Source organism: Ambystoma mexicanum, chromosome 3q (genome assembly GCF_040938575.1).
Source record: "Ambystoma mexicanum isolate Mex_15411 chromosome 3q, UKY_AmexF1_1, whole genome shotgun sequence".
In the NCBI taxonomy this organism is placed as follows: domain Eukaryota; kingdom Metazoa; phylum Chordata; class Amphibia; order Caudata; family Ambystomatidae; genus Ambystoma; species Ambystoma mexicanum.
Genome location: NC_090926.1, coordinates 141,732,881 through 141,759,795, shown reverse-complemented (window position 1 = coordinate 141,759,795; position 26,915 = coordinate 141,732,881). Strand labels below are relative to the sequence as shown.

Here is a 26,915-nt window from a genome sequence, read left to right as displayed (position 1 = left end):
ATTCCTTACCCGAAGGTTAGGTATAACTGAGATGTCACCCAAGGGGCACCGCTTCCATGAGGTTACCATGGCCACAGCCTATGAACGCTCTGAAATGCCCACAAGGCTCTCGCTAATACCCTGGCACTAACACTCCAGCTCTATGCTCAAACACATACATACCATCGAAGCCACTCACACACAGCAGCTGAATAGTGTTAGTTTATTGAAACTAGATCAAGCACCACCTGTGAAGCGCAAAGACACAGAGGCGCTAGGCTAAACCTCCCAAAAAAAGGAATGCTACACCACTACAGTCTGCTTACATATCACATTCCAGGCTAATGCATCCTAACACCAAAGGCACCCCTCTGGACACGAAAGCCTCTACACCTACGTGGGCTGATGGGCGTTATCCTGTACAGCTCCCCCCTCGCCCCCCCAGCGTGGAATTCACTCCCAGATCACCTACGACAAAGCGAAGCCCCGAGTATATTTAGGAAGCAACTGAACATTTGTTCACGTGAAATCACTTTTTAGCAAGTTTTTTTCAATTTCTATATGATCATTTGTAAATTTCATCTGCGCCCAGATGCAGGCTTCTGCCGGTACCCCCTGGGGTGTGCGCTATACAAACTCATAAGTTCAAAATCAAATCGCACCTAGAAACAGACCTGCACGCAAAGCTCAGGGGACTTCCCATGTGCACACATCGACTGAACAGCAAAACTGCCCATTAGGTTATTTACTGTGCGTGGGTGGACCTAGCTTTGGAAAGCCACAGGGCATTTTACAAGCCATTGGGGGAGGAGGGGGAGTATTTGTCATTTATATAGCGCCTTACGCCAAGGCACTGTACACAAAACTATTTACGGTACAATAAAGGGGTAATAACGACGATAAAATAGACAACAGTAGTGCGAGCCTTAACATACAATTAAGATTGAAGTAAAAAAGTTCTCAGTGCAACACGAAAAGTTTGATAAGAGTGAATAGACCACAAAGAAAAAGGGAGAGCATTCCAATGGAAAGGAGCAAGTAAAGAGAAAGAACGAAACCGTGAGGATGCACACGGAGGACGAGGCACGTGGCAAGGGAAGCAAAGCACATGGAAACAATACAAGGGAACAGGAAGCTTACAACGGGGGAGAGGGTAGGCGGGCAATTTGGCATCAAGGGATCTACAAGCAAACACGGGAGGAAACGTGGGGGTAGTTTGACGAGTCTTAGATTAGTTGGAGAGTGGAGGACGTGGCCCTATGTTGGATGGAGGTTGCCTTATTTGAAGAGGAGGGTCTTGAGAGCTTCCCTAAAATGTAGAAGGGAGGAGGTTCCAGAGTCTAGGGGCATAGACAGAAGGCCGTACATCCGGTTCTCTCCTTCCTACACCCGAGTTAAATTCTGCACGTGTCCTTGCTGCTGGTGGATCGTAGGCCTCTGAAGATGGCGAGGTACTCTGTGGAGTGAAACGCAGCGACAGCTTGAAAGTCGATGCAACAGGACTGAAGGCGATACGCGTTTGCAACTGGTGCCAGTGCAGTTTGAGGAGGGTCAGAGTGATGTGGTTGAATTTGCAGAGATCTTTGAGGCGTTGTGCTGCAGCTCATTGGACGCCTCACGGGGGCGCCAGGGTGATTGCTCGAAGACGTTCCAGGAGGGCATTGCTACCCTCTATATAAGAGAGGGCCAAGGCTTCTATTTTCCCGCTCTCCAGTAACTGCGGAGTCCGCCAGAACGGCTGGAGACTATGTGAATGGCAGCGGTGCAAACATAACACTGCAACACTAATGAACGTATACTATGGACCAGCAAAAAAGGCATAAGCCCTCAGCCACAGCCCAAATATCAAAAAAGGATACAGGAAAAAAACGCAGAGAAAAAAAAACACCGCAATTTCTGCACTCATCAATTGTCAATACTTTCCAACCCATGGAAACACTTTGGCACCCTACAGAGGGAATAGAAACTGCTTTAATACGAGGAAGCTAAGGTTAACACGTGCCCCTATATAGCGCTTCATGCCAGATACCTGCAGCTTCTAAGCAGTGCAATAACACGTGTTATTACCTCATTTTTTAAATGGTAGACAATTTAAGGAACGATGAAAGGTAAGGTTCGAACTTGCAAGTGCAGGCTGCCGGCATGGCGGAGTCCAAATCTTTACTGGTGAGCTATCCATCCAGACATGCCTCGCCCGATCCCTTTAAACCTCATCCAGCGCATGCTTTCTCTTAGACCGTAACTAAATGAGTAGACTCGTTGCCACATCTATAGAAAACACATCTGGTGCTGGTTGTTTTTTTTTGCCACACCTGGGTGTTTTGTGCCACACCAGTGCAGCTTTGAAGGCTGCAGTCACAGGAGTTTGCATTCTCCTAGTGCCTGTCAGGTGTAGTTTCGACGTCCAAAAGGCCATTCACACCCAAGCACCTCCGAGCAATTCTGCCCTGAAGCTTCAGGAATCACTGGCAACTAATGAGATGCTATCAAAGATAAACAGCCGTCCCAGGACTTGATGCATGGTTGTCTCCGGGGCTTCCCCAGGCATTGCCGGCAGCAGGTCGAGCCCTTTATTTATTATTTTAATCCCCCTTCCTTGCTCCAGCCACAGTTCCTGGTGCTAGTAAAGCTGCATGGAAAATAATACGTTCTGTGGCACTTTAAAAGTAACCAACCCGGCTCCAACGAGTTACCCTCATCAGATGTATTCAGCCAACGATACGCAAAGGGTCCTCACACCATCCCGTAAGCGTCTGGGAGTTTGCTCGTCATTTGCCCGATTTTTGAGGCAATCGGCTGCTTTTTCACAGTAACCAGCCAATCCAGCACATTCTCAAGGCTCCAAGGGTCCTACTCCATCATGGAGTGCCAGTCTCCTCCTCTTTACCTCTCCCTCACTCAGCCTCTAAGAACGGCTTAGCCCGGAATATAAGTATCAAAGGGTTTCGCTGACAAGACAGTCAAGTCCCAATCACGGTAGGTTACTGGCTGCTCCTGCACAGAGCTTGTCCGAAGTCACAAACTGCAAGGTTTGCTTCATCGGGCCATAATCCAAGCCACCTCGGTGCACTCCGGTAGTACCCCTCTGGCACCACTGACCAGGAAATTCCCCTCCACTGCCCCAATCAGGTTTGAACTGGATGTTATCATCTCTGATCTTTCCCAAGTATGACCATCGTGCACCACAAAAGTACCAATTTTAGACTGATGCAGTTCTCCTGGAGAGTCCCAGGAACTATGGAGGAGTGTGTGGGCCAAAACTTAATTGGGAGAACCTCAGACACCTTGCCAGCTTCCCCGCCCCCCCTTTTATGGTGCAGGCCCGTCAGTCACGGGCCTGCACCATAAAACCGCAGATCCAGCTGCCTGGCAATTTATTCCCTGAACCACAGAGCAGCTACACAATGGCATAGTAGTGCAACAACTCACTGAGCTGTTGCAGCCTTTGAGAAGGCCAACTCTCCTGGTGTCCAACATGAAGGGGTGGCTCTGTGCTTGGACACTCTTCTGGCTATTGCTGAGCATCTGTAAGGAAAGACTCCATCTCCAGTGTGAGGGGTTCCATTTTCTACACTATGATCTCTATCCCTACGAAAAGGGGCGACATCACTAAGAAACGAGTTCCCAAACCCATGGATGTGTACTAAGAGGTCAGCACATGGATTCTGTTATATTTGGCCAATCAGAATGCAGCCTTTGGTACAGACCAGACTCCAAACATTCTGACTAGAGCAGCAGCCTAAACTAAGTACCTTTCAGTTTTAGCAGCACACCTCCATGTGCTGATGGACATGATCGCTTGGAAGAAGGAGCCTCCCACAACTTACAATCCTTGTCTTGGGTAAGAATTTGGTGTTGGGTCCGCATCCCATATTTAGGACACTCAGTCTCTAAGGCTTAATTATTATCGAGGCAGACAAGGGTGTCTCCAGAGCCATATCTTCCATTTTGAAAATAGCTCTTTAATCTGGTGGATAGTCAAGGCCAGACTAGCAAGCATGTCCCGACAGTGGAGGATGGAACTCTAGAAAACCTCAGACTGACGGGAAATCCCAGCTCCACTCACTCCATCTGTATTCTTAGACCTCCTGCAGTGGATTGAAACCAACCTTGATCACTCTTAGCAGGTAGGAGAGGCAGACTTACCACCCTTGGCCCTTCTGGGAAGGGAAGGCCACGCACACCTGACATGAAGCTTTTCAAGAACGGTAGCCTGGTGACCCACCCAGCAAATCCTGGGCGAGGGAATGTGGCCAGGATATGACGCTGTTCCTCCGTTTCCAACGTGTGATCAGGGAAGTTAAATAAAGCGGTACACGTGTAGACTGCCAGTAAAAGTCCACTATGCCTCAGTATTTAATAAAGCACTTCTGTTTTCTCACTTATTTTAACCGAGCCTTAAGCATGAAGAATAGACGCCTATGCAGTATGTTTAATCTCCTTCAACCCACTACTATCCTGGCACGCTCGTTTAGTTTGAGTAGTGTACCTCTTATTTGCCTACAAATCAGACCTACAAGAACACTGCAGACGGACCGAACAGAAGATTTGCTATTGTAAAATGTATGTTCATTATTCTGTGCTACTAAAAAATGTTATCATGAGAAGTCTTAAATACATTGTTTTTAAAAAGTTCCTTTTCAAACATAGCCAACACCACAACACATGCCAACAACACATACAGACGAAGGCTGTTGTTACAGGCCAGTCACTTTTGTAGCACACTGTACCAGATCATTGAAGACGAAGGGCACTGGTTTTCCATTTTCAGCTCAAATTTAAAAGGAGTACCTTTACATCCTTCCATTTTAACCCCCACGCGTTTCCTCGATTCTAAGAGTATTGGTCGGTTCTGCTCAGAATGTCTAGTTCATTAAATGGTCCCTTTGTCACAATTATAATCTGGGCACTTTGGGGGCAGTCGCTAGGGTTGTGCTGTCTCATCATTTCTGCATGCATTGTATGGGAGTAACTACTTGCGGTTTCGGAAGATGTTTTTACTAGAATTGCCTATTGCGCCTATTGTCATATGGAATGAAAGTATTTCAAGGATTGGGCTTGCCATTTTGAATTCAGGAAGCTTTTGTAAAGGGCAAAAGCCACGTTTCCAATGTCTTAGTGCAGACTGCTGTCTCGGTGGGTGGAAAGTTTGTATCCAAGGCAAGTTTTGGGGGGAGAGCAGAGATGCCACTCACCCAACACTATATAGGTGGAGGGCAAGTATCACTTGTTGTTCTTGGTGGCCAGCCTCGTTGAGGTCAACGACACCTGGATGTCAAAGCTACTAACCAGGAGTTAACAGTAGATCTATAGTGAAGCTTCTGATCCAGAGGCTTAACAGGGTCTCTGGAGCACAGTGGACTTCGGGGAGAAGGGCACCCATGACAATACAGCATTGGAAGGCCTTCTACATGCCATAGGTACCAGGAGGATGGCGGTCCCGTGCTCTTCTTCACCCCCAGTACTATACAGCCCGAGAGGTGATCTACAGGTTGGGTTGCTGAACACTTCACTGGGCGCTTAACCTTCTTCACCTCTGCATTCGAATGTGAACGCGTGTAATGCAAAAAGAAAACTAGCTGTGTAGCGTAGAGTACTGTCCACATTACATGGCAACCTCCCAGCGACATGCTGTTACTGTAAGGTTGCCTGACCTGGGCACCACACATACCTCTCCGTGTGCTGTTCATGTGGAGGGGTTCCCTCTAAACGACACATTTTTTCTTGGAAGCAGATCCGTCCTATGCAGAATACTTTTAAAAAATCCACATAAAAAACATAAGGGGGGGGGGCTCGCTGCGGTGGCTTATCCTGTTTGAATGGATTACATTTAATACTTAAGTATCCCGACACAAAAGTGTTTGCTGGAATAACTACCCAGCACCGGACACAAACGGCACTCAACTGAGAAGTGCACCGTCACACCAAGGCTCAGTGAAGTTTTGGTCTGATTTGGAACAACTGAAGAGTTCTGATGTGACCATCACCCTTTAAGATGCCCTGTTGTGCAACAGGGCAAGAGTGAGCGCGGCTAGCCCCTTTGCTGACCGAGCAAGAACGTCTGATGGGTTTACAGTCAGAAAATGGAGAGAAAAAAAAATACCAATTGAAGAACCCATTATCTCAAAACAATTTCCACGAATTTCCATACTGACCATGCATGGACATACGTGGGTAGGAAAACGTTGCTCTAATTAGGGAAAATGGGGAAAAATCAAACGGAACACAGAGGGATAAGGAAAGAGGTGGGTAAAGGGAAGAGGGGTAAGGAAAGAGGTGGGTAAAGGAAGTGTACAGGGCAGACCCCTCTCCCAATCAAGGACATAAAAAAACGCAACAAGGTGACTTTCAACCTCGTGGATGCGATGTGCCTGCAGACAGAGAGTATCTTTGCAATATTTGTTTAGAAAGAAACTATCCAATTGCATACAGTGCATGTATCCTGCAGCCTATGCAAAACGCTGGTATTTGCTGGAAAAAGCACAGGGATGCTGGTGCATAGCTTTTTTGAAGTGCCCCTACCACTCGCTCATTCCCGGCGATAGTTTGGTCTCCTGTATGGGACTTTTGTGGTACTTTTAGCCCTACAGCGAAACCAGCACCCCTGACCTAGTGAATTCTGGCAAGTGCTTTGTGCTCTCAGGTCAGATGATCATCCCAGTTTTCTTTTTTTGTCAATGCATTTATTGTTAGAATTTCAGTTCATTTGAAAGTAAATATCTGCGTTTGGGTCGCCGGGAACGGTCATAGGCGATTATTAATAGTGGGGATAATTGTTGGGGTTAATGGGACCGGGGGCTGCGGGTGTCCCCTGCTCCCTTTAAAATATTATGGGGGTGCCCCCCCCCCCAGGTTTAATGGGTTAATATTGCAGCAAAAATATGGCACCATTCTTGGATGGCGTTATTTTTGCAGGGATATTAACACATGGAACCGCTCACGCTACCCAACCTACCTCCTCTGGCTGCCAAATGCCCAGCCAGCAAAGCTTCCGGGAATTTTTGGTGAAATGACAAAGGTTAGTACCACCTGTCCTGGTCGCTTCAGACCTGCTAAGACCAAAACACGCATTGATTCAAACAACCTGTTGGGAAGCATTTAAAGAGAACTTTTCTAGAATGCCAACTAAGCAAGCGGATGCTGGTTACTCATCTACCCATGGGCTTGCTTCCACCATCGCTAACCTCAAGTATTCGAACAATCACTTAGGTCGCGCAGCCAGTTACCATTCAGAAAACTAGAGTACAGATACTGTTGGTTTTCAAATTAATATGTATTTTCAATGACTGCAGACAAGGATAAGGGGGAGAACATGGAATCCGAGTGAGGCTACTTTCAGTTTTTAACTCACCCTCCTTAGACATGCCAACTTCGAAGCATTTCTGCAGTCGACAGTACTGGCATCGGTTCCGCGTCACCTTGTTGATTTGGCAATTCTTGTCCCGATGGCACGTGTAGACCATGTTTTTCTGTATGCTTCTGCGGAAGAAACCCTGGCGTGGAGAGAGAAGTGTGGACATAGTGAGAGGATGGACAGAGTGGATTTGCATGAGAGAGAGAGAGAGAGAGAGAGAGAGAGAGAGAGAGAGAACCAGAACACACCTCTGCGAGAAGAAGCACATAAGCAGCAATTCCATACCTGGGAGAAAATAAGTTACGACATGACCTGCTGGAGAGAGGAGGGTGGGGGGAGGCACCTTTACATAAAGCAGGGACGAGCGTGGACAGTGCACCAATGAGATAACTGAACAGACACCGAGGAGAGAGGGCGAGCGAGCGACAACTAAGAGCACAGAAAACAGCAGGACTGCAGGAAAGAGAAAGACTTCTAAAAGGAAGGCCTGCTATTGCCGAGTCGTGAAAGACTACTCTGGCTCTCAGGGGTGCAAGATGGGGTGCATTATGAGAGGGGGGGGGGACATTTGTATAAAGAAAGGCGTTGCATTGCCTCTGTAGACATCACCAATGTGCCTAGTCTGTGCATCATGCCTAGTCTGTGCTTCGTGTCTGGTCTGTGCTTCGTGCCCAGTCACCGAAGCTTCCTCTGAAGGATTATATTAGGTTTTGGGGGCTGCATCTCTAAAAAGACACATATAGGTTCAAAACAGGCCATAGTACGGAAATCTGGCTAGCCTGATCCGATCGGGCAAGAATGGGAGAGGGTCTCCAGAGGTACTGTGTTACCAGACCTGGTTCAGCACCAACATGCCTGCCCCATAACTATTCATTGGCTCTTGCATGGGTAGTGCTAACTGCGTGCAAACGCTCACCTCCCCGAGAGGCCCAGAGGATGGACAGCAAGAGGGGAAGTGGAAGGGTTCTGAAATGAACCGCCACAACTTGCTAAGCATATAAAGGCATCACGTTGTGCACAAGATTATGCATAAACAAAGATCAGCCATTTATTCAATAAACCAATGCGCAGCAAAATTACAAGAAATGGTGCGATCAGAAATATTATTTATGAGAATTGCGACTTTACAGAGAAGAGCTGAAGTAATCCAAGTTTTTGGGATGGTTTATACAAATACAATAAACATTCAATTACATGTTTAATTGTTTTAAAAAGAAGGTTTAGTGCAATTTACTATATACGTTGGTATAACCAACTATTGATAACTTTTGCTGCTTACTATTCAGCTCTCCGACACCCGTTTGGGCCTGGCCTGTGCTTTATAAAAACATTTAAAAAATTACAAAAGGGGGCCCTGGACCGGAGCCAAAGTGCTTATCTGGGTCATTAATGTGTCATATTGCACCAAGATCTGGTCTCCTGGAATCATATAAGGCCCCCCAGAAAGGCCACCGAGACAACAACCCATAGCATCGCTCTAGTTTCCGCACATTGCTAAGTTTTTGTAGCAGCTATCCAGAGTCAAAGCCTTGTCCACGTTGTATTTGCTACAGTCCAAGCAGAGTGCTTTCAGGAAGGTTCACCGAATCTTGGTCTCTTCTTCTGGACAGCTTGAAGTCAGGCAGATAATGGTGGCTCTGAGCATGTGCTGAAGGTGGCAGACGGTATTGGTGGGTCCAGAAAGCACTGCTGTGTCTCACTACATGTGGGAGTCCTCTCCAGAGATGGTTACCAGATAACCAATTTCCCTGCGTCAACAGGAATGACAAGCACCAGAAAGGCTGGACTTCTACAGGTCTACAGGTCTCCAAGTCAATGAGCACAGCACCAGAGAACATGGCCGTCAGGTGCCAAGGCAGTTTCCTGCCTTTTATGAACCAGACAGCTCCTTCTATCTTGTGATTTGAGGCCTGCGGCCCGCACGAGCCAGGGTTCTGGCCCATGGATTCTAAGCGGTTAAGGGTCCACAGTGGAGGCATTTTTGGTCTCTGAGGAGGAGCTTTTTGCTGAACTTTTTCTGGGAATTTTTCCAGGTACAGTCTTGCACACCCCAAATACACCTTTGCAAATCCAACAAGAGACACCAGTTATTTTAGCTCATCAGGGACTCATCTTCCGGAAATGGTCAAATCCTGAGGGCGGCACCGCTGGAACTTTTATGGCAATAAGCCATGTGGAGTACAAGCCATTCACCTCACCAAACTAGACAATGCTTGGGCCCGGTGTACACCCTCTTTCTGTGGGGATAGCATGCATCAGCTTGCTCGCGAGTTGCTTGATAGTTATGAAGCTATTGCTCCAGCACACAATATGGCTGCCGTGAGGCCTTCTAGTAAACAGCTCTCCACCTCAGGTCTTCTTCCTGTCCACAGCCTACCATACATAGGGACCCATCTGTTAAGTGGCACTCACCCCCGCTGGGACTTCAATATTTAACGCACAGCAGGTCCTGTCTGGCCTCAATGGGTGGAGGTTCACTTGGGGGTACATTGTCCTACATGGCAAACACAGCCTTCCTTTCGAATTTTTGTTTTACAATTTATAAAATGTAAAACTTTACAAGATAACCCCAGCAGACAGAAACAAAAATAGAGTTAATACAATTCCAAGAATCTACCCCACATTTTCTGAAACCAGGCTCTTTTCTAAGCGGTGCAAAACATGCCAGGGAATCGAGTAATGTTAAAACTAGAACTTGCCCGCCACCCTGCCAGTACACGGGACGTTGCTCATGGCACCCAATCCCATGACGGAGAAATCCAGCCCCCAGGGTACTCGCATTCATTCTGCAGGGTTAGCGAGGCACGAGTACAGCCAGGCATGTCAGTATTACCAGGTATGGGGAAACCGGTTCACACACAGGTACACATATCAAGACCAAGACTGTCAGATAGTACCAGGCCTCCAAAGACTGCCATAAACCACTGCAGGAAAAGCAGGGAGGGCGGTGACAAGAAGCGGAAAGACTTCCTTCAAAGTACCAATGACAAACACTTACTACACTTGAAGTAAGTGCAAAAAGAGGCAGCGAGCAGATATCAGCTGAGGTGGACTTTGCCATCAAGAAGGGTGTCATGAGAACGCTTATGGGGGTGGCGGGTTGGTGGGGAAATTGAAGTGGCGCATGGATTTCTTCACAGAACGTTTAGGCAGTGCATCGAATCATCCGGAAGTAGGAGCGGCAAGATCAAAATCAATGACCAAATTCAGAGGTTCGGGACAAAAACCCCTGAGGTCTGTGCGGTTATGAGCAGTGGGCGGACTATGTGGACTGGGCAGCCATCATCGGACATCCAGCTCCTAGAGCGGGGAAATGGGGCCAGGACGATGGAAGCTGGCATGTGAAGAGGAGGCAGCTAAGACAATATGGTTGGGGTTGGGTGACCAGTGACCTAGAGGTATGCTCTGGGTGGCTTGATCCCAGGAATACAAACTGTGCAAAAACTGGAGTGTGAAAGTGAAGAGCATGTCCTCACCTTGCAGCCTTCACACGAGCTGACTCCATAGTGATAGCCAGAGGACTTGTCATTGCACACGAAGCATGGCTTGTAGACTCGGGGCGGAGGCGGGGGCGACGGCGAGCTTGGGACCATCTCTTCTGAGCTCGTACTCTGCGTTTCCACCGCTGGAAGGAAAAAGGAAAAGAGTGTTAGCCAGGACTGGTACCATCGCACTTTCAGAGGTGCTCCACAGAAACAAGGCCCTCCTCATCTGTGATGCCCCGTGCGGCACCATGCTGGATGAAGTGGGCAGGGCAGAAGAGATACAGGGTGTGGCGGGACATACACTTTGTTTACCCGTTGTCAGTATGTCACGTTAAGGTCTTAATTCCTGAATGAAGAGATGAGTCAGTGCTGCAGAGCCAAGCCACGCTGCAGTGTGACAGGCCCCCGCCTAGTCACCCCTCACAGGAAGCGCCTGCAATCTGCTTCTCAAAAAGGACCAATGCTATGATATCACCAAAGACTACACTGCATGGCACATTGCTGCATGCCCTCTGCCCACACACTTCCTTCCCAGGGAGGGCATGGATTTCACAAAATCTCGTGCAAGGCTAAACAGTGTGCTGTATGGAAGCCAGTCACTGCTGGTTAAGAGTTATCACAACACTGGTGTTTTCTTGGTCGTTGGGCGTAAGCACCAGATCTATAACACTTTCTGAATCATACTGAAACAAATGCGGATGTGTGTATATATATATATATATATACACACACCCCCCCCCCCCCCCTCTGTATCAGGCTACTGCGTTACCTGTAAGTGGTTGTAAAATGATGTGGGTGTGAGTGGGCAGGTATATAGTCAGATCATTGTCCCTTTAGAATGGGTGTCTGCAACCTGTGGCTCTCTAGGTGGTGTGGTCTGGACCTAGGACTCGCTCTCTTCCACCATGGACTATGCTCATTGGCTAGGGCTAATGGGAGTTTTAGCCCAAAACCGATAACCAAAGGTTGCTGACCAATGCTATAGGAGAAGGAACTGTAGCCCTGGCTCAAGTTGTGGATAACACTCTGGCAACGTGGAAGGCTTAAAAGCCTGACCATAGCTAGACTGCCACAGCATACAGAAGTACCAACAACTGGCACCTCACTCTCACCCTACTCAGTTTGTCACCATCGACATTTGCCTTTCACACCGTTCAATGAATACAAATACTGATCCAAAATGGCTACCGTGGTTATATAAGGCAGGGCTCTGTATGGAGCCCCTCTTCTATGACCATGGCAGTCGGAAAAGGGGAGCTGCTGCGGCAGCGGTAAGTGGGGATGGGTAGGGTTGGGATATTTTAAAAATAAATGTTAGTGGAGGGCAGAGGGGGGCCGCGGCCCGCAGCGGGAGTGGGGGGAGCAGCCTGTGGGTTCCGTGGAACGCGGGCTGAGATTGCAGGTTTCAGCCCACATTCCGCAGAAACAAAATTGGCTGTGCCCCCGGCCCCAGGTGCCAAGGTGTATTCTGAACTTGGCTATTCGTGACCGATAAGCTTAGCAGTCCCAGAATTCCCATACTGGAGTCCATTTTGAGACATTAAATGTACTACCAGGCAATGAAAGCAGACACTTCAATGGGTCATTTGTGCACATCCCGAATCCATTACGCAGCCATAAACTACAACTTGTAATATTGTATATTAAACCTGCCTTCAAGTGAATTCTGGCTTATCTATAAAAACCTTTCAACTCACTTAACTTTCTGCACATTTCCAGGCTTATCAGAGGATCATGCGGCACAAAACTTTACAAACGCGGAGCCTTTTGGTTTTGCGGATTCGTTTATGCGTTTCCCTGCTAGGGTGTTACCCACCCCCGGTCTGCTTCTCCGCTCTCTCTCCACTTTTACCTTTCCTTGCAGACTACGGCCTTGAAACGCCTAGTGGGGTACACCACTTACACCCTCTGCGGCTACTACAGCGGCGATTGGCCGCATAATACATACTTTGTAAGATATGGTTTCAATCTGAAAAACGCGTTTGGCTGATCTTCTCCAAGATCTTTAATGTAATGGTTGCATATGTGGTTTTGGTGGCATTTTGTCAGTGGCTGCTGTGTGCACGCAGTGAGCAGGAACAATAGAGAACACGGGAGTATACAAAGAGATCCAAGTTAACAGAAACGAAGGGCATGGACTGGGATAACCACTAACATAGCAGTTTTGGTGAGCGGCCAGAAAGGAGCAGGCACAGTACCCAAACTAGAGCATCAGGTACAGCAGCACAAGGTTGGCTGCTCCCTACTTCAGGGCCCACCGATATCAGATAGCAGGCATAGGTACACAACCATTGGTTTCCCGAGGGGCATAGGGGCCGCCACAGTAAATGGATCTGCCTAATCTCTGTATGGGAAGAGGCCAGAGGCCTGCATGCAGCACCCTGCTACCACACTCAGGGGGCGCAGCAGGCATTCCACTCTGTTGGAATGTAGCTTAGCATTAGGTAATTGCTAGATGGGGGAAGACATTTAAAGGCACCATGGAATATAAGATCTGTTACTGGTCATGTTGGTGTTGACAATTCCTGTTTTTGACATGGGAATGCTATCACTGGGCATTAGACACAACATGGCGATCTGGCTATACTCGTTACTGGATATGTGGGACTGTTACTCCCTGGCAATAAGCATGTGGCAGTGCACTGGCTCTGCTTGACCTGTGAAAACGAGGAGTACCTGGTACTAGGTATGAGGGGAGATTGCATTACCTGGTCCTAGAGTTTGGCGTCGGTCTATACTTGTTGCTAGGCATATTGGAGGCTCCTGGCAACCAACTGTAGCTTTACTATGCACGTGGGCAGCTGGCTATGCCAGTTATGGAACGGGTGAGAGACAGTCGTCTGCTACTTGGAACGTTGGGAGACTTCTGGAACCCGGATCTGTTACTGTGTAAGTGGGAACTGGCCGTGACCTAGTCCTCCTGCAGGCCTATCCCATCTAGTAGTTGGACATACCAGTTACTCGCCACATGTGGCCTGGTAGTGCCCGATACTGGGCATGTGAGAGCTAAAAGTACCCGGTGCTAGGCATGTGGTAGACTTGGTATGGGTGCACCATATGGACCTTTTAACGGGTATGAGTGAGCGTGCGATACCGATTACGGGGTTGTGGGTGCTGCTGGTACCTAGTACTGAGCCTCTAAGAACTAGGTGTGCCCGGTAGCGTGCATGCGTTTGCTCCCTGTATTTGCTAGTGGACATGGGAGATAATGAGTGGAACCAAGAAAGAGCAGAGGTTTGTCAACACTTCACTGCAAAAGTACCACACTTGGAGCTTTGATTTCAACAAAGGGCTTGCCCTGGACACAGGACCGGCGTGAACTCTGTATTTTTGAAACCGGTTAGGGCTGGCACAGACAGTTATACTTTTGTATGTAAGTAAATGGAGTACCACAGAATTGGGCAATAGCAACCTATTACACCATTTAGACGTGCGAGGAATGCAGCAGGACCTGGCCAAAGGACACGTTTGAGTTGCCTTCAACTTTAAGTCACTTTATAGAGTGGAGGGGGGGACTTGCGGCTCTCCGGGTGTTTTGGACTACGACTCCCACAACCCCCCACCATTGGATAGGCCAGCAATGGTTGATGGGAGTTGTGGTCCAAAACATTTACTGAGCAGCCCACTGGCACAGATTTACAGGAACTCAACAAGTACAAACCCTCTAACGACAGTTGCACTCCTAAGCCGGCTCTCTGAAATGAGCACTCACTTTCCTAAATATCTTGGGGTAGAACCCATAAGCATCATGTTGTGAAGTTGAAACTGCAAACGTTTGTCTGATGCACTTCCAACATTGAAGGATAATAAAATATTTCTTTGGGAACGCCACAAGATAGGCATTTGCGGTGCCCAAGCTCATGGATCCACCATTGTGTCATGGATGGCGGCCATCTGAGGAGGTGCAACGATGTAGGATGCGTAAGCAGGGCAACGGCATGTGGTAGCGATGACTGCTAGGGAAAATTATTGATGCAGAAACGCTTGCACTGGCCTTGCAAGGGCCGAGTGCAGAGAAATGTAGGGGTGGCCATGAAAGATCTATCAAAATGGGGCAACAGTGCAGATGAAACTAGAAATTGGGAAAATTGGACGAGAAATCGAAATTAGGTAATAAAGAATCAGTAGGAGACCATTTGAAATTGCTTTTGGGTGAGGCGGGTCGGGTTCATTGGTGGGTGATCAATCGATGGGTGGGCAATATCGAGTTTGGCGATTATTAACAAATTGGGGGGAGGGGGCTGAATTGTACAAATAAAGTTAAAGAAGAATAACAGAAAGGAGACTAGCAATCGGAAGGAAGGAACGGCCGTTGTGAAAGCGATGCCCCGATTTGTCGGGATCCTTTCCCTGGGGGCACGGGTCTATGCGCCTGTTCTCAGGTTTCGAGCAGCACGAAACCGTTCCTGATATTTACGGGGGAGGGGGGTGCACACGGTATGTTACTGACCCTCATCAAGCCCTAATATGGGGTCTCCCTTATTAAATGCCCTCCTCTGGCATCACCGAGGGTCTTCGAAAGCCAAAACGCCATTTGTTTCCAATTACTGCGCGGACAGAAATAACTAGCGGGAAACAAACACAGCCTTAACCCTACAATAACCTCTTCTCTCGCCCCCCGCCAGCCCCCCTGAAAGGCGAAGAATGGAGCGAATGTCCCCGGGCACTGCTTTCAGCCCCATCTTTCAACACACATTGAATTTCCTGTTACAAAGGCCCTAAATACCGAATGCTGGTCCAAACAGGTTTGAAGAGTTAAATGTCTCCTGTAACCTAACCCCCGCCCCCACCCCCTTTGCCTCTCCCAGCTAGGCCGAGCCCCATGGGAGGGAGCCCGGCTTCCTGTTCCCCGACTTGCCCTCTCTGCTAGCAGCCCCGCTGCCCCGGGGCTCTGTCCTGCTGCCTCAACTCTTCTGCCTCTGCCCGCTTTCCAGTTGCCATTACTGGGCGTGTTTGTGAGGGAGCTGCCCCCGGACCAACTTCTACTGCCATCTCTTTCCTGATCAGGGTTTCCCTTGGTCCCGGTTTCCCGGCATATTGTCATCAACCCTTTCCCGGTCTGGGGCGGAGGGATACACTTTCTGCATTGTGCGGAGGGATACACTTTCTGCATTGTGCCCGCCTAATTCATCTTTCTCCAAACCCCCGTGCCCATTCCTTTTTCGCACCTACCGCGATCTTTCTTCTGCCCCGTGTATTTTTCTGCCCGTGTAGCTGTTCTTCCCACCCCCACGCCGCTACACAACACCTTCTCCTCGTATATCGCCTCGTTACCCATTTTAGTAATACTCGTCTCTTCCGCTTACTTGCCCCCTGCTGCGCTCCCAGGTAGCGAGCAATACTTCTAGCCCTCACGCATCAGCACGGCCAAACTGTGCTTTGTGGCCTCCGCGTGTCCATGACACGATTCCTAGACAGATAGTGGGGGGCCGCTGTGAGCTCAGTGCACCAACAAACCCCCAACATACTTTCAAATGTGTTACAGCTTAAGAAAGCTCAAAACACCCGCAGCGCAAAGGATCGCCGGCACCCTATGCCCTATGCCAACTGTAGCAACAAGAGGCGCGCTAAGGCACGCAGGCAACAAGAAGCACGCTAAGGAATGCAGGTACCCTGTGCGAATTGTGGCAACAACAGCCACGCCAGCACCCTATGCTAACTGTAGCAACAAGAGGCGCGCGCAGGCAACAAGAAGCACGCTAAGGAAAGCAGGTACCCTGTGCGAATTGTGGCAACAACAGCCACGCCAGCACCCTATGCTAACTGTAGCAACAAGAGGCGCGCCGGCACCCTAAGCTAACTGTAGCAACAAGAGGCACGCCAAGGAATGCCGGCACCCTATGCTAACTGTAGCAACAAGAGGCACGCTAAGGAACGCAGGCAACAAGAAGCACGCAAAGGAATGCAGTTACCCTATGCGAATTGTAGCAACAAGAGCCACGCTAGCACCCTATGCTAACTGTAGCAACAAGAGGCACGCTACGGAACACCGACAATCTACGCTAACTGTAGCAACAAGAGGCACGCTACGGAACACTGACAACCTATGCTAACTGTAGCAACAAGAGGACCGCTAAGGAACGCCAGCACCCTATGCTAACTGTAGCAACAAGAGCAGCGCCGGCACCCTAAGCTAACTGTAGCAACAAGAGGCACGCCAAGGAATGCCGGCACCCTATGCTAACTGTAGCAACAAGAGGCACGCTAAGGACGCCGACAACCTATGCTAACTGTAGCTACAAGAGGCATGCTAAGGAACGCCGGCAACCTATGCTAACTGTAGCAACAAGAGGCACGCTAAGGAACGCCGGCAACCTATGCTAACTGTAGCAACAAGAGGCACAATAAGCAATGGTAGCACCCTAAGCTAACTGTAGCAACAAGAGGCACGCTAAGGAACACCAGCACCCTATGCAAACTGTAGCAACAATGGGCGCGCTAAGGAACGATATTAACAAGAGGCACGCTAAGGAACGCCGGTACCCTATGCGAATTGTAGCAACAAGAGCCACGCCAGCACCCTATGCTAACTGTAGCAACAAGAGGCACGCTAAGGAACGCCGGCAACCTATGCTAACTGTAGCAACAAGGAGGCACAATAAGCAACGGCAGCACCATAAGCAAACTGTAGCAACAAGAGGCACGCTAAGGAACGCCAGTACCCTATGCTAACTGTAGCAACAAGAGGCACGCTACGGAAAACCGACAACCTATGCTAACTGTAGCAACAAGAGGCACATTAAGCAACGGCAGCACCCTAGGCTAACTGTAGCAACAAGAGGTACGCCACGGAACGCCGACAGCGTATGCTGACAGTAGCAACAAGAGGCACAATAAACAACGGTAGCATCCTATGCTAACTGTAGCAACAAGAGCCACGCCAGCACCCTACACCAACTGTAGCAACAAGAGGCACGCTAAGGAATGCCAGCACCCTATGCTAACTGTAGCAACAAGAGGCACACCAAGGAACGCCGAAAACATAAGCTAACTGTAGCAATAAGAGGCACGCTAAGGAACACCAGTACCCTACTGCTTAATGTAGCAATACGAGGCACTGTATGCTTACTGTAGCACCAAGAGGAATGCAGTACCAACGTTCCATGCTTAATGTAGCATCAAGAGGTTTCCAAAGGAACACTACCACCCTATGCTAACTGCAACATCAAGAGACACACAAAGGAACAGGGCGCCCTATGCTTACTGTAACATCAAGGAGGTACGGAAAGGAACGCCAGCACCCTAAGCTTACTGCAGCATCAAGAGGCACACAAAGGAATGCCAGTCCCCCCCCTATACCTACTCTAGCATCAAAAGGCATAAGGAACACTAGCACCCTATGCTTACTGTAGCATCAAGAAGAACGCAAAGGAACGCCGGCACCCTATGCTTACTGTAGCATCAAGAAGCACGCAAAGGAATGCCAGCCCCATATACCCACTCTAGCATCAAAAAGCACGCAAAGGAACACTAGCACCCTATGCTTAATGTAGAATCAAGAAGCATGCAAAGGAACGCCAGCGCCCTATGTTATGATTTTGTGACTTGTACAGCTGCCACTTTTTGTGGTCTCCAGGTGCCCTGGGAGATCTGAAAAGGAGGGAGGGCTGGGAGCGCTTAGCTAGTTGGAATGAGAGGCAAAAGCGCAAGAGAGCTTCGATGTGCTGTTGGTAGCTTCAGTTTGGAAAAAACTGTCACTGTGTCGTTTGGTGGCATTTGGTGTATGAGTGGGTGGAGACTTGTGTGTGGCTGGCTTAGTTTCTTGTTTGGTGTTGCATGGTGTGTGCAGTTTGTGGTGGTTTTATGTTCGCTGCGGTATAGGTATGGCGCGTTTTGTTTCTGTATTTAAGGGCGAGTAAGCATGATATTGGAGCCTTGTTAGTGGGTTAGTGGCCAGTTTCATCATGTTTAGCTAGGTCCAGTACCTTGGCTAACCTCAACATTATTCTAAATGCAACACATTGGTTATCTTTGCAAATCCTCCAAGTGTGATATATTGTTTATCCTCAAAATTCTTCGAAGTGCAATACATTGGCTACCTTTACCGTTCCTCTAGATACATTGGATTGATTACCCTCCAAATTCCTCTGCTTAATGTAGCAATAAGAGGCAGGCCATGCCGGCACACTATGCTTACTGGGTATCAGGTAATTTTATCCCCATATATATGGTCGCCGTAAATAATATCGCCGGGAAAAGGTTGTGGCGATATTATATGGATGACCATATATATGGGGACTAGGGCAAAAAAAAATATATGTTCCATGCAATAATGTCGCCACAAAAAACTGCCAGTTTTCGGCGATATTTTTGCATGGCGATATTTTTGTGGCAACATTTTTACATGGAACCGCTTACTGTGGCATCAAGAGGCACGCCATCTTGCCAGGCATGGTGAAGGTGTGCTTCAGAAATAATGTATGTATGCATACGATAGTTTTGTCACAGCTTCCTTCTGCCCAGTTCTTATGTAGAAGAGAAGGTGCTTTCAGGGGGTTAAACGGGACCATTTTGCCAAAGTAGCAACATATTTATTGGTAAAAAAGAATAAAATATCCAGTAGATAGACAGGCCCAGACATAGAAGGCAATATGGCATGGATACAAACACCTGGAGTGTGGCTGGCACAGGCCAGAGAAGGCAATACCTTGAGAGGCCGGGAAGACCTGAGAAAGTCTCAAGCCAGATAAACACAAAGGCCCTAGCTCCCAGAATGCGGACATCCCCCATGCATCTTTGATTAGATGGCGGTTCCCCAGTGGTGGAAGGGGGGGGGGGATAATTGCCACCTACCTTTCAGCTCTTAGCCCATACTTGGTGTGCCCCTGCCTCCCACTGCGCTGGTGCTTTCCTTTGTTGCACACAGGGGAAATTAAACAAATATATAAATACATGTAGCATTAAGTGTTAGGAAAGATTTCGTAATTGTAGGTAATTTTCCTTCCATGTGGCAACCCCTAAACTTTTTGCTGTTGTTTTTCACCTTGTTCTTGACTTTGCCAGAGAAGTGCAGCCTTCTGCCGCACTCCTCTGGGCTTTCGCTCCTTTCTTACGGGGAAACTGACATGCCCTTAAGGCAGTCAGTACCGGGGAACGCTGTTTCCCGTAGTTTCTTTTAACATGTTGCGGCTTTCGTGCAACATGACACAAGAGGGCACTGTAAGCTAAGTTACAGCTCTCTTGGGTCTCTAGCCTTCTACGGGCCCTAGATACTCGTTTAGGATTGTATCTGATCGGTGCAAGTGATTCAGGGACGGGAATGGTGGCAGCGATCATTTCTTGTGTTTTGAGCTCCTTTTGGCGTTCTAAGCGCGTTTCTCGCGCTTAACCCAAAATGGTAGCCTGGCTCCCAAAATTGCCAGACCACGAGGCTCCTTTGTCCTGTCCGCTGACCGTCTTGCTCCCTTCACCTTCGAGCCGACCCGGGGCCTTCCTTATTTGGGCATGTACTTTCCCGCGAAACACGGATGCTTTTGCGGGCTTCTACATGTCTTGTGTGTGCCTCCAGGATGTGGGCTGGGATGTCTGGTCCCAATACACATCCTGGGTGCCAGAGAGTCTAGGGTGGTGTGAATGTCTGGGACCACCGTGGTCCGTTATTGGTCCACGAATGGTGTGAGTGTTGATGAGCGGATCTCCCATTGGGTCCCCTCCGTTTTGGCGCGAAGGGAACCATGGATAAGAGGGGGCTGGCAACACCACTACCATGTCGATCTCCTGAGTTCTCACGAACGAAGGAATACAGGAGCCAAGTATCCTGCAACCAAGAGGCTGGACCGAGGAATCGCTGGTGACCCGCTGAAGGACTTCTCCTCTGCACTGCTGTCGCCTTGTGAAACCCTTTTCACCTTTGATCGAACCAGAAGGCCTGTACTGGTACTTCGACCCTTGGAATAGCGGGAACAGCTATTCTCGGCATCTTCACCATCTCCTGCCAGTAAGCCTTCGGAAGCGTCTCTGGGCCATCCAGCTTACACGGGAAGGCCTTGGAATAAATGTGTATATATTTTTAATATAACAACTGTTTGGAGTAGTTTGTAAGTGTTCTTGCTTTGTGTGCTCATTGCGGGCTTTCAGTCACCCTCACCCCTCTTGAGACCTAGTCTTGACCGCCGCGATCGCTACCTTGATTGGTCTGGCTCGTCCAGAGGTTACCCTGTTCCAAGTAATTAGGTTGGCCTTCTGAACTTCTGCGCCACCAGGACAGAGTTCAGAAATCCGTCTTAACAGTTAGCATGATTGTACAGGCAAGCAACCCAGAGAGCCTACCTGAACCTGGGCCACACTTCAGGGTTCGAAATGGAGGGAAGCTGTGAGCTATTTAGCTCCTGCTTGTAGCCTTTAGCTTGATACCAACAGTAAACAGGAGCTCATTATTGCTCCCTAGGCTGATGCCAAACAAGCACCGTTACACTAGAGAACCAATGGTAAATGATGAGTATTTTTACTCCATTTCCTCAAAGTGTGCTGTAAAATTCACTATTTCAACCCTACTTTGAAGAACAAAAAAAAAATAAAAAAATAGGGTCAGGGGAGGGGTAAAGGGACCAAACTCCTGAACCACCCTATATTATTTTGCTCCCTCACCAAGTTTGGTCGCTAGTGCTAATGGAGCGAAACGTTTTTGCCCTTCCACTGCAAATTCTGCCAGCCGCAATCGCTCCGTGAACAATTTAAAAATGCTGGTGCCCACGTAGCAGCTGTCACCCCAAACCCCACCAAACTTTGCACTTCAGCCTAAGAAGCTCAGTGTAGTCACCATTCGGCAGGATAGCTCAGGGGCAACGTGTTTGTCTTGGAAGCAAGACAACGCAGAGCAACACAGGTTCGAATTCCTTGGCGTTTAGAAACGGGTCTGCGGTGCGTTATAAAAAAGGTGAATTATTTCAGATCTGGCTCTGTTTGAATGCAAGAAACTAGTTGCGCCTGGTAAACAACTCCACATTCGGGGTACTCACTATGGCCCCATGCATGGGCACCCCCATCATTTTGTGTTCTGCTACTGGATAGAAAAACGGGCCTAAAGCAGGATGGCCGGAACTCTCCTTATAAAGGGCAGTACTTTGAGGCCAGCATCCCAGACAAGACAGGGACAAACCTAAAGCCAAGCACACGCCAAAGGAATAGCCCAGGCAATGCACAGGTCTGGGCTAGGCCACAAGGCCAATCCACAGGCCCTGTGTAATGGTCAGAGGCAGTGGGTGTAGAATGATGGGTCTCACGTTATCCCCTAATCACAGAGCGGAGTTGGTACTGCTAGACTCGGCACCACCCCATTACCATGAGTTAATTACCAGTATCTCAGAGGGATGGCTTGAAGTCTACCTTCTTGGGAGCCTTTAAACGTGTATACCCGTCTCTGCCAATTCCACCCCTCTGGGAGGAGGCCCTATACTGGCTCCCCGGGTCCCCCAGAGCTGTGCCAGGCCACCAAAGGCTCTCCCAGAGCGAGTGAATAACCTTGAAATGGCTGCCTTTGGTGGTGGGGGTGGTGTAGCGCCTCAGCACACAATACCTGCCTCATTTGCACTCCTCTTGCGCAGACAATAGGAGATTAAGACATTGCTCACACAACAAAAGACCTACCCCCCCCCCTCTCCTGCAGCAAACACGCACCCCTCCCCCGGCTCCCACCTGGATGGTTTCAATTTCACAGCAGGAGGACCAGAACAAACGCCAAGTGGGATTTGCAATGAAATCACTGCCCTAACAAAACTAAGCGGTAACAAAAGACGCAAACACTGCTGGGTGAGAACTGAGAAGGCCGAAAAAAAGCTGCAAAACAGAAGAGAGGGCCCCTGTTGGACAGACAACAGCTCTTTAACACCCTAGATGGCCCCATGCAACTAATTGCTCGCTTCATTTAGACATGAAATTAAGAACGACGCGCTGCGTACATCGACGTTTTGACTAGGCTTGATTTCAGAGGGGAAAGTTGATAGCAAAAGGTTAAAACTATTGCGCAGGTATGTGGCCCCACCCCCCACGCTGTACTGCCAACCTCAAGAACCCCCGCCCATTCAGCAGAGCCATCACACCTCTCCCAAAGTAGGGTGACCTGATTTTCAAAATAGAATCCCGGGAAAGGCCATGAACGTAAAAGTAGGAGTATGCCTGCTGCCTCAAGCAACACCCCCCTCCTTGCCCCCGCCCCAATCGTCATGATCTCACGTTAAATAATCGCCACTCCCAGCACTGCTCCTGGATTTAAACTGTGACGCGTTAGTTGTCACTATAAAGTTAAAACAAATAGCGTTTGCTCGGATTGCAAAAACGCAGGCGTCTGATCACGCTACTCAAAAGGTATGCCCGGCGGAGAGGCTGTGGCGCCTCAAATGAGTATGGAGCCCCGAGGGGAACCCTACACACGACTCTCTGTAGGACCCGGTAGTGGACTCCTCCCCGTGACTACCTGACAGTCAAAAATCCATCAAATCGGAGGCTATATGTCCCAACATAAAAAAAAGGGTCCCCTTCCTCCCCCTAATGGGTGTTATTGCCTGGCGCTCCCCTCTTCATTGCGCAGCCTAGGAACCCAACATGTAACATGCACTTTTAAACGTGTATGTAACATGTTCACTTTTTAGTTATGCACCAGAGGAGATTCCCTGAATGGTTTTGCATTGCATCTCCCAGCTGTAACGCTTCTCGTTTGCTGTTCAAGCTCCCAGGTAAAGTCTTTTCGAGCTTCCCATGCAAGCTGCAGCTCTGAACATCACTAACATTCCACGGCTCCCAGGCGAGGACCCGCGTGATTTTCCATTGCCATTATTTCCACGCGAAGAGCCCCCTATCACTTCCTATCCCAGGTGCGCCTCTAGCGGATGTGCCCTGAAACATTACCTATTCCAGAGGAGGCCCTACTTCACTTCCACTGCCTCCCTACTCCTAGCCCAGGGGCCCTGAATCTCAAACAGGGAGGCAGTTCATTCTTCCCCTCCAGCCGAGAGGCCTCCACTCTCGCCCAGCAGCACAGCCCTCGATTGACAAGTCACTGGGGAGTCGGAGCAGCATTTTTACACACCTCCTTATTTACGGACATTGACAGTTCTCTTGCTGTGGCCCAGCAAAAGTATTCTTTCAGCTCAATGCTTTTCAATGGAAAGTGGAGTTCTGCCAGCATTTCAATTTTTATTAAACCTGACTGACACATTTAAAAAAAAAAAAAAAAAAAAAAAAAAAAAAAATCAGAAAATAGGATACAAAAACACTGCTGCTTCAGGTACATTGAATTAATTAAAAGGAATCTATTCAAACGTAAGACTAAAAAGTAACAACTAAAATTAAACAAAAAAAACATAATTCTTATTCAGCAAAAATGAATTAAAAGGTGACCCCTAATAATACTATCATGGTGCAAAATTGAGGGGAGCTGGGAGCTATTTAGCTACTGCTTTTAGACTTAAGGAGCCTGGTTAGCTTGACACCAACAGCTACCAGGAGTTACCTTTTGATCCCCAAGCCTACTGGTGCCAAACATACACACCTATGTGAATTTAACTCTGTGCGTTTGGGACAATCTACAAATAAACATTAGGACATATTTTAAGACATTTAAAGCATAAGGGGTCATAAAAAACGGACAAAATTATAGGTTTGCATCTTATATGGAAGTTACATTTGCGGGTACGCTATGTACCATCTCCTCGTTTCCCAGTGGTAGCTCCTGGTCACTGGTTAATACCCGACACCAGGAGCTGCTTTCAGCTCCTGCTTACCCAATCTTAATTTCAACACCTATACTATTATTCAAAACCAGGGAGTAGATAAGACACACATTCAAGGATTTGAACCTCTAAATGCGTGCAGGGCTTGAAATTAATATTGGATAAGTAGGAGCTAAAAGCAGCTCCTGGGTATCCATCATTAACCAGTGACCAGGAACTCCCACTGGGGAACGAGGAGCTCATACACAGAGCTCCACAAGTCTAAACTCTACATAAGCTGCAAACATATAATTTTGCCCATAATGTATGGCCCTTTATGCTTTAAATGTCGTATAGAAGTGTCCTAATGTTTATTTATAGTTTGTCCAAAATGCACAGAGTTAAATTCACATAAGTATGTTTCTTCATCATCCGTTGGTCTGGGTAGCCAAAAGTAGCTCCTGGTGGCAAGCTAAGCAGGCTATACTAGGCTACAAGCAGAAGCTAAACAGCTCACAGCTCCCCTGAATTGCGAACCCTGTATGTGCCTTTTTGCAGGCAAAAAAGCTCTATAAAATCATTGCATCTAATGTTCTACTAAAGCCCCCTGCTTTAGCCCTTTAGGCGGCACAACACAGCCAATGCCTTCATCATATCGGTCCCTACAATGATAGTTCAACCCTCACCAGGATTACCTGCACCCATCCTGCACCCCAAGTACGTTCAATCTAGGACGGACCCACAGACTATGAAGCAGTAATCACTTGACATCGAAATGCAAATCCCATAGCACTGTTCCCTCATTAAATGAAGGTTAAACTCCCATAATAGGTCCCAGATAACTACAGCAGGGCTTCCTCCAGACAGACTCTTACCAACATCCTCTTGTCGTTCCCTCTCCAGACCTATGTCCCCTCATATGGTCTCTGTTCCCTTTCCTTTTTCCTCCTCTCCCATTAATGGTGGCACTAGATGGGGAGGTCCTCTTGTCTCCTTCCACTCCTCCAAGAACATCATTAATGTCTATATGAATGGCACCGTCTTGGTCCAGGGCCCTCAGCCCAATCTCCTCCTTTTTGATAGATGCTTCCTGCGTCTTAACTTCCTCCCTTCTTCTGCTACTCCTTCCACCACCTCTCTGGTAACCTGCTCTTCCTCCTCCTCCTCCTCCTCCTCCTTCTTCTTTGCCACCTCTGCAGGGAGTACCTCAATCCTCTAACCCTCCACTGCAGTCTTTCAAATGTGGCCACATGCTCCACAACGCTCTCAACTCTCGTTCCGCTGTCGTTTGACCTCGGACATCTGTCACCTCCTTTAAGAATTCAACCTGAATATACTCGCTCTCACTGAGACATGGTTCCTGACCAGTTCTGTCACGAGTTGACACTCTCCTCCCCGAGGGCTACAAGATCCTAGAACCAACCGTCCTGGAGGTGGACTAGCCCTGCTCTTTCCTGAGTTGGTCCCTGCTTCTTTCATCCCTACGCAGGCCTATTCCTCCTTTGGATGCCTGGTCTGCAGGCTCTCTATCTCTCCTGGCCTCTCCCCGACTGTGGGCATTATTTACAGGCCACCAGGACAGGCCTCCCCGTTTCTCTCTGAATGTGCTGACCCCCCCTCTGCTCTCCTTGTCTCTACCTCTCAACTTCTCCTACTCTGAGACCTCAACATCCATCTGGATGCTTCCAATCCCATTCTTCTGCAATCTCTGCGACACCCTCTTTCTATTCCATCCTCCGGCCTGACACACTCAGCCAGGCACACCTTGGATGTTCTCATCTCTTCTGACATCCCCAACTCTAACACCTACACCACATCTCTCTTGGACTGACCACTTTCTGCTCTCCTCCCATATGAAGCTCTGTCCCCTTGGTGAAGCCTACCCAAGCACCGCCACCAACCTTCTTGGTCATCCGGCCCATGAAGCATGTGTCAGTGGAGGCCTTTGCCGCTACTTTCTCTCCTCCTCTTACTCCTGGGGCTGACTCACACCCTGACACAGCCCTCTCTAGCCTGCATCTTTCTATCACTAACACTCTTGATGTCCTTGCCCCCGTCATGAGAATCAGCCTGAAGCCTACCTCCAAGTGCAAATCTTGGTATGACTCTGACTGTGCCACTCTAAAACACAAGTGTAGGGTGGCTGAGAAGAAGCGGAGGGCATACGGCACATCCTCTGAAAAACTGGCCGGTCGCCTGTTCCAAAGACTATCATATAGATTCTGTCCCACCTCAGAAGAGAGCCCACATTCAAGCCAACGTCACTGCTGCCTCCAACACATCCAAACTCTCCAAAATCTGCAAGGAGCTGGCCAATCCTGTTGCAGTCTCCACCTCTCCTGTTCCTTCCCAGCACCTTTGCACAGCTCTGGCTTCTCACTTCAACTCTAAAACTCAGGCTATTCTATCCTCTTTCCCATTCCTCTCCCTCTCCTAGCCCCCCTTCTGGCA

At 48.6% G+C, this 26,915-nt stretch overlaps 1 protein-coding gene across 2 annotated transcripts in view; it reads right to left on the bottom strand.

Annotated features, from left to right (window-relative positions):
- The window catches only part of RARG (retinoic acid receptor gamma), a 283,454-nt gene that overhangs the window by 42,083 nt on the left and 214,456 nt on the right, over nucleotides 1–26,915 (bottom strand). For both annotated transcript variants that reach the window (XM_069653331.1, XM_069653332.1), the window contains exons 2-3: nucleotides 10,810–10,958; nucleotides 7,331–7,472 (exon numbers count right to left, since the gene is read on the bottom strand). In XM_069653331.1, coding sequence (XP_069509432.1) covers nucleotides 7,331–7,472; nucleotides 10,810–10,958 — 291 coding nt within the window. The remainder of the gene's footprint in view (nucleotides 1–7,330; nucleotides 7,473–10,809; nucleotides 10,959–26,915) is intronic.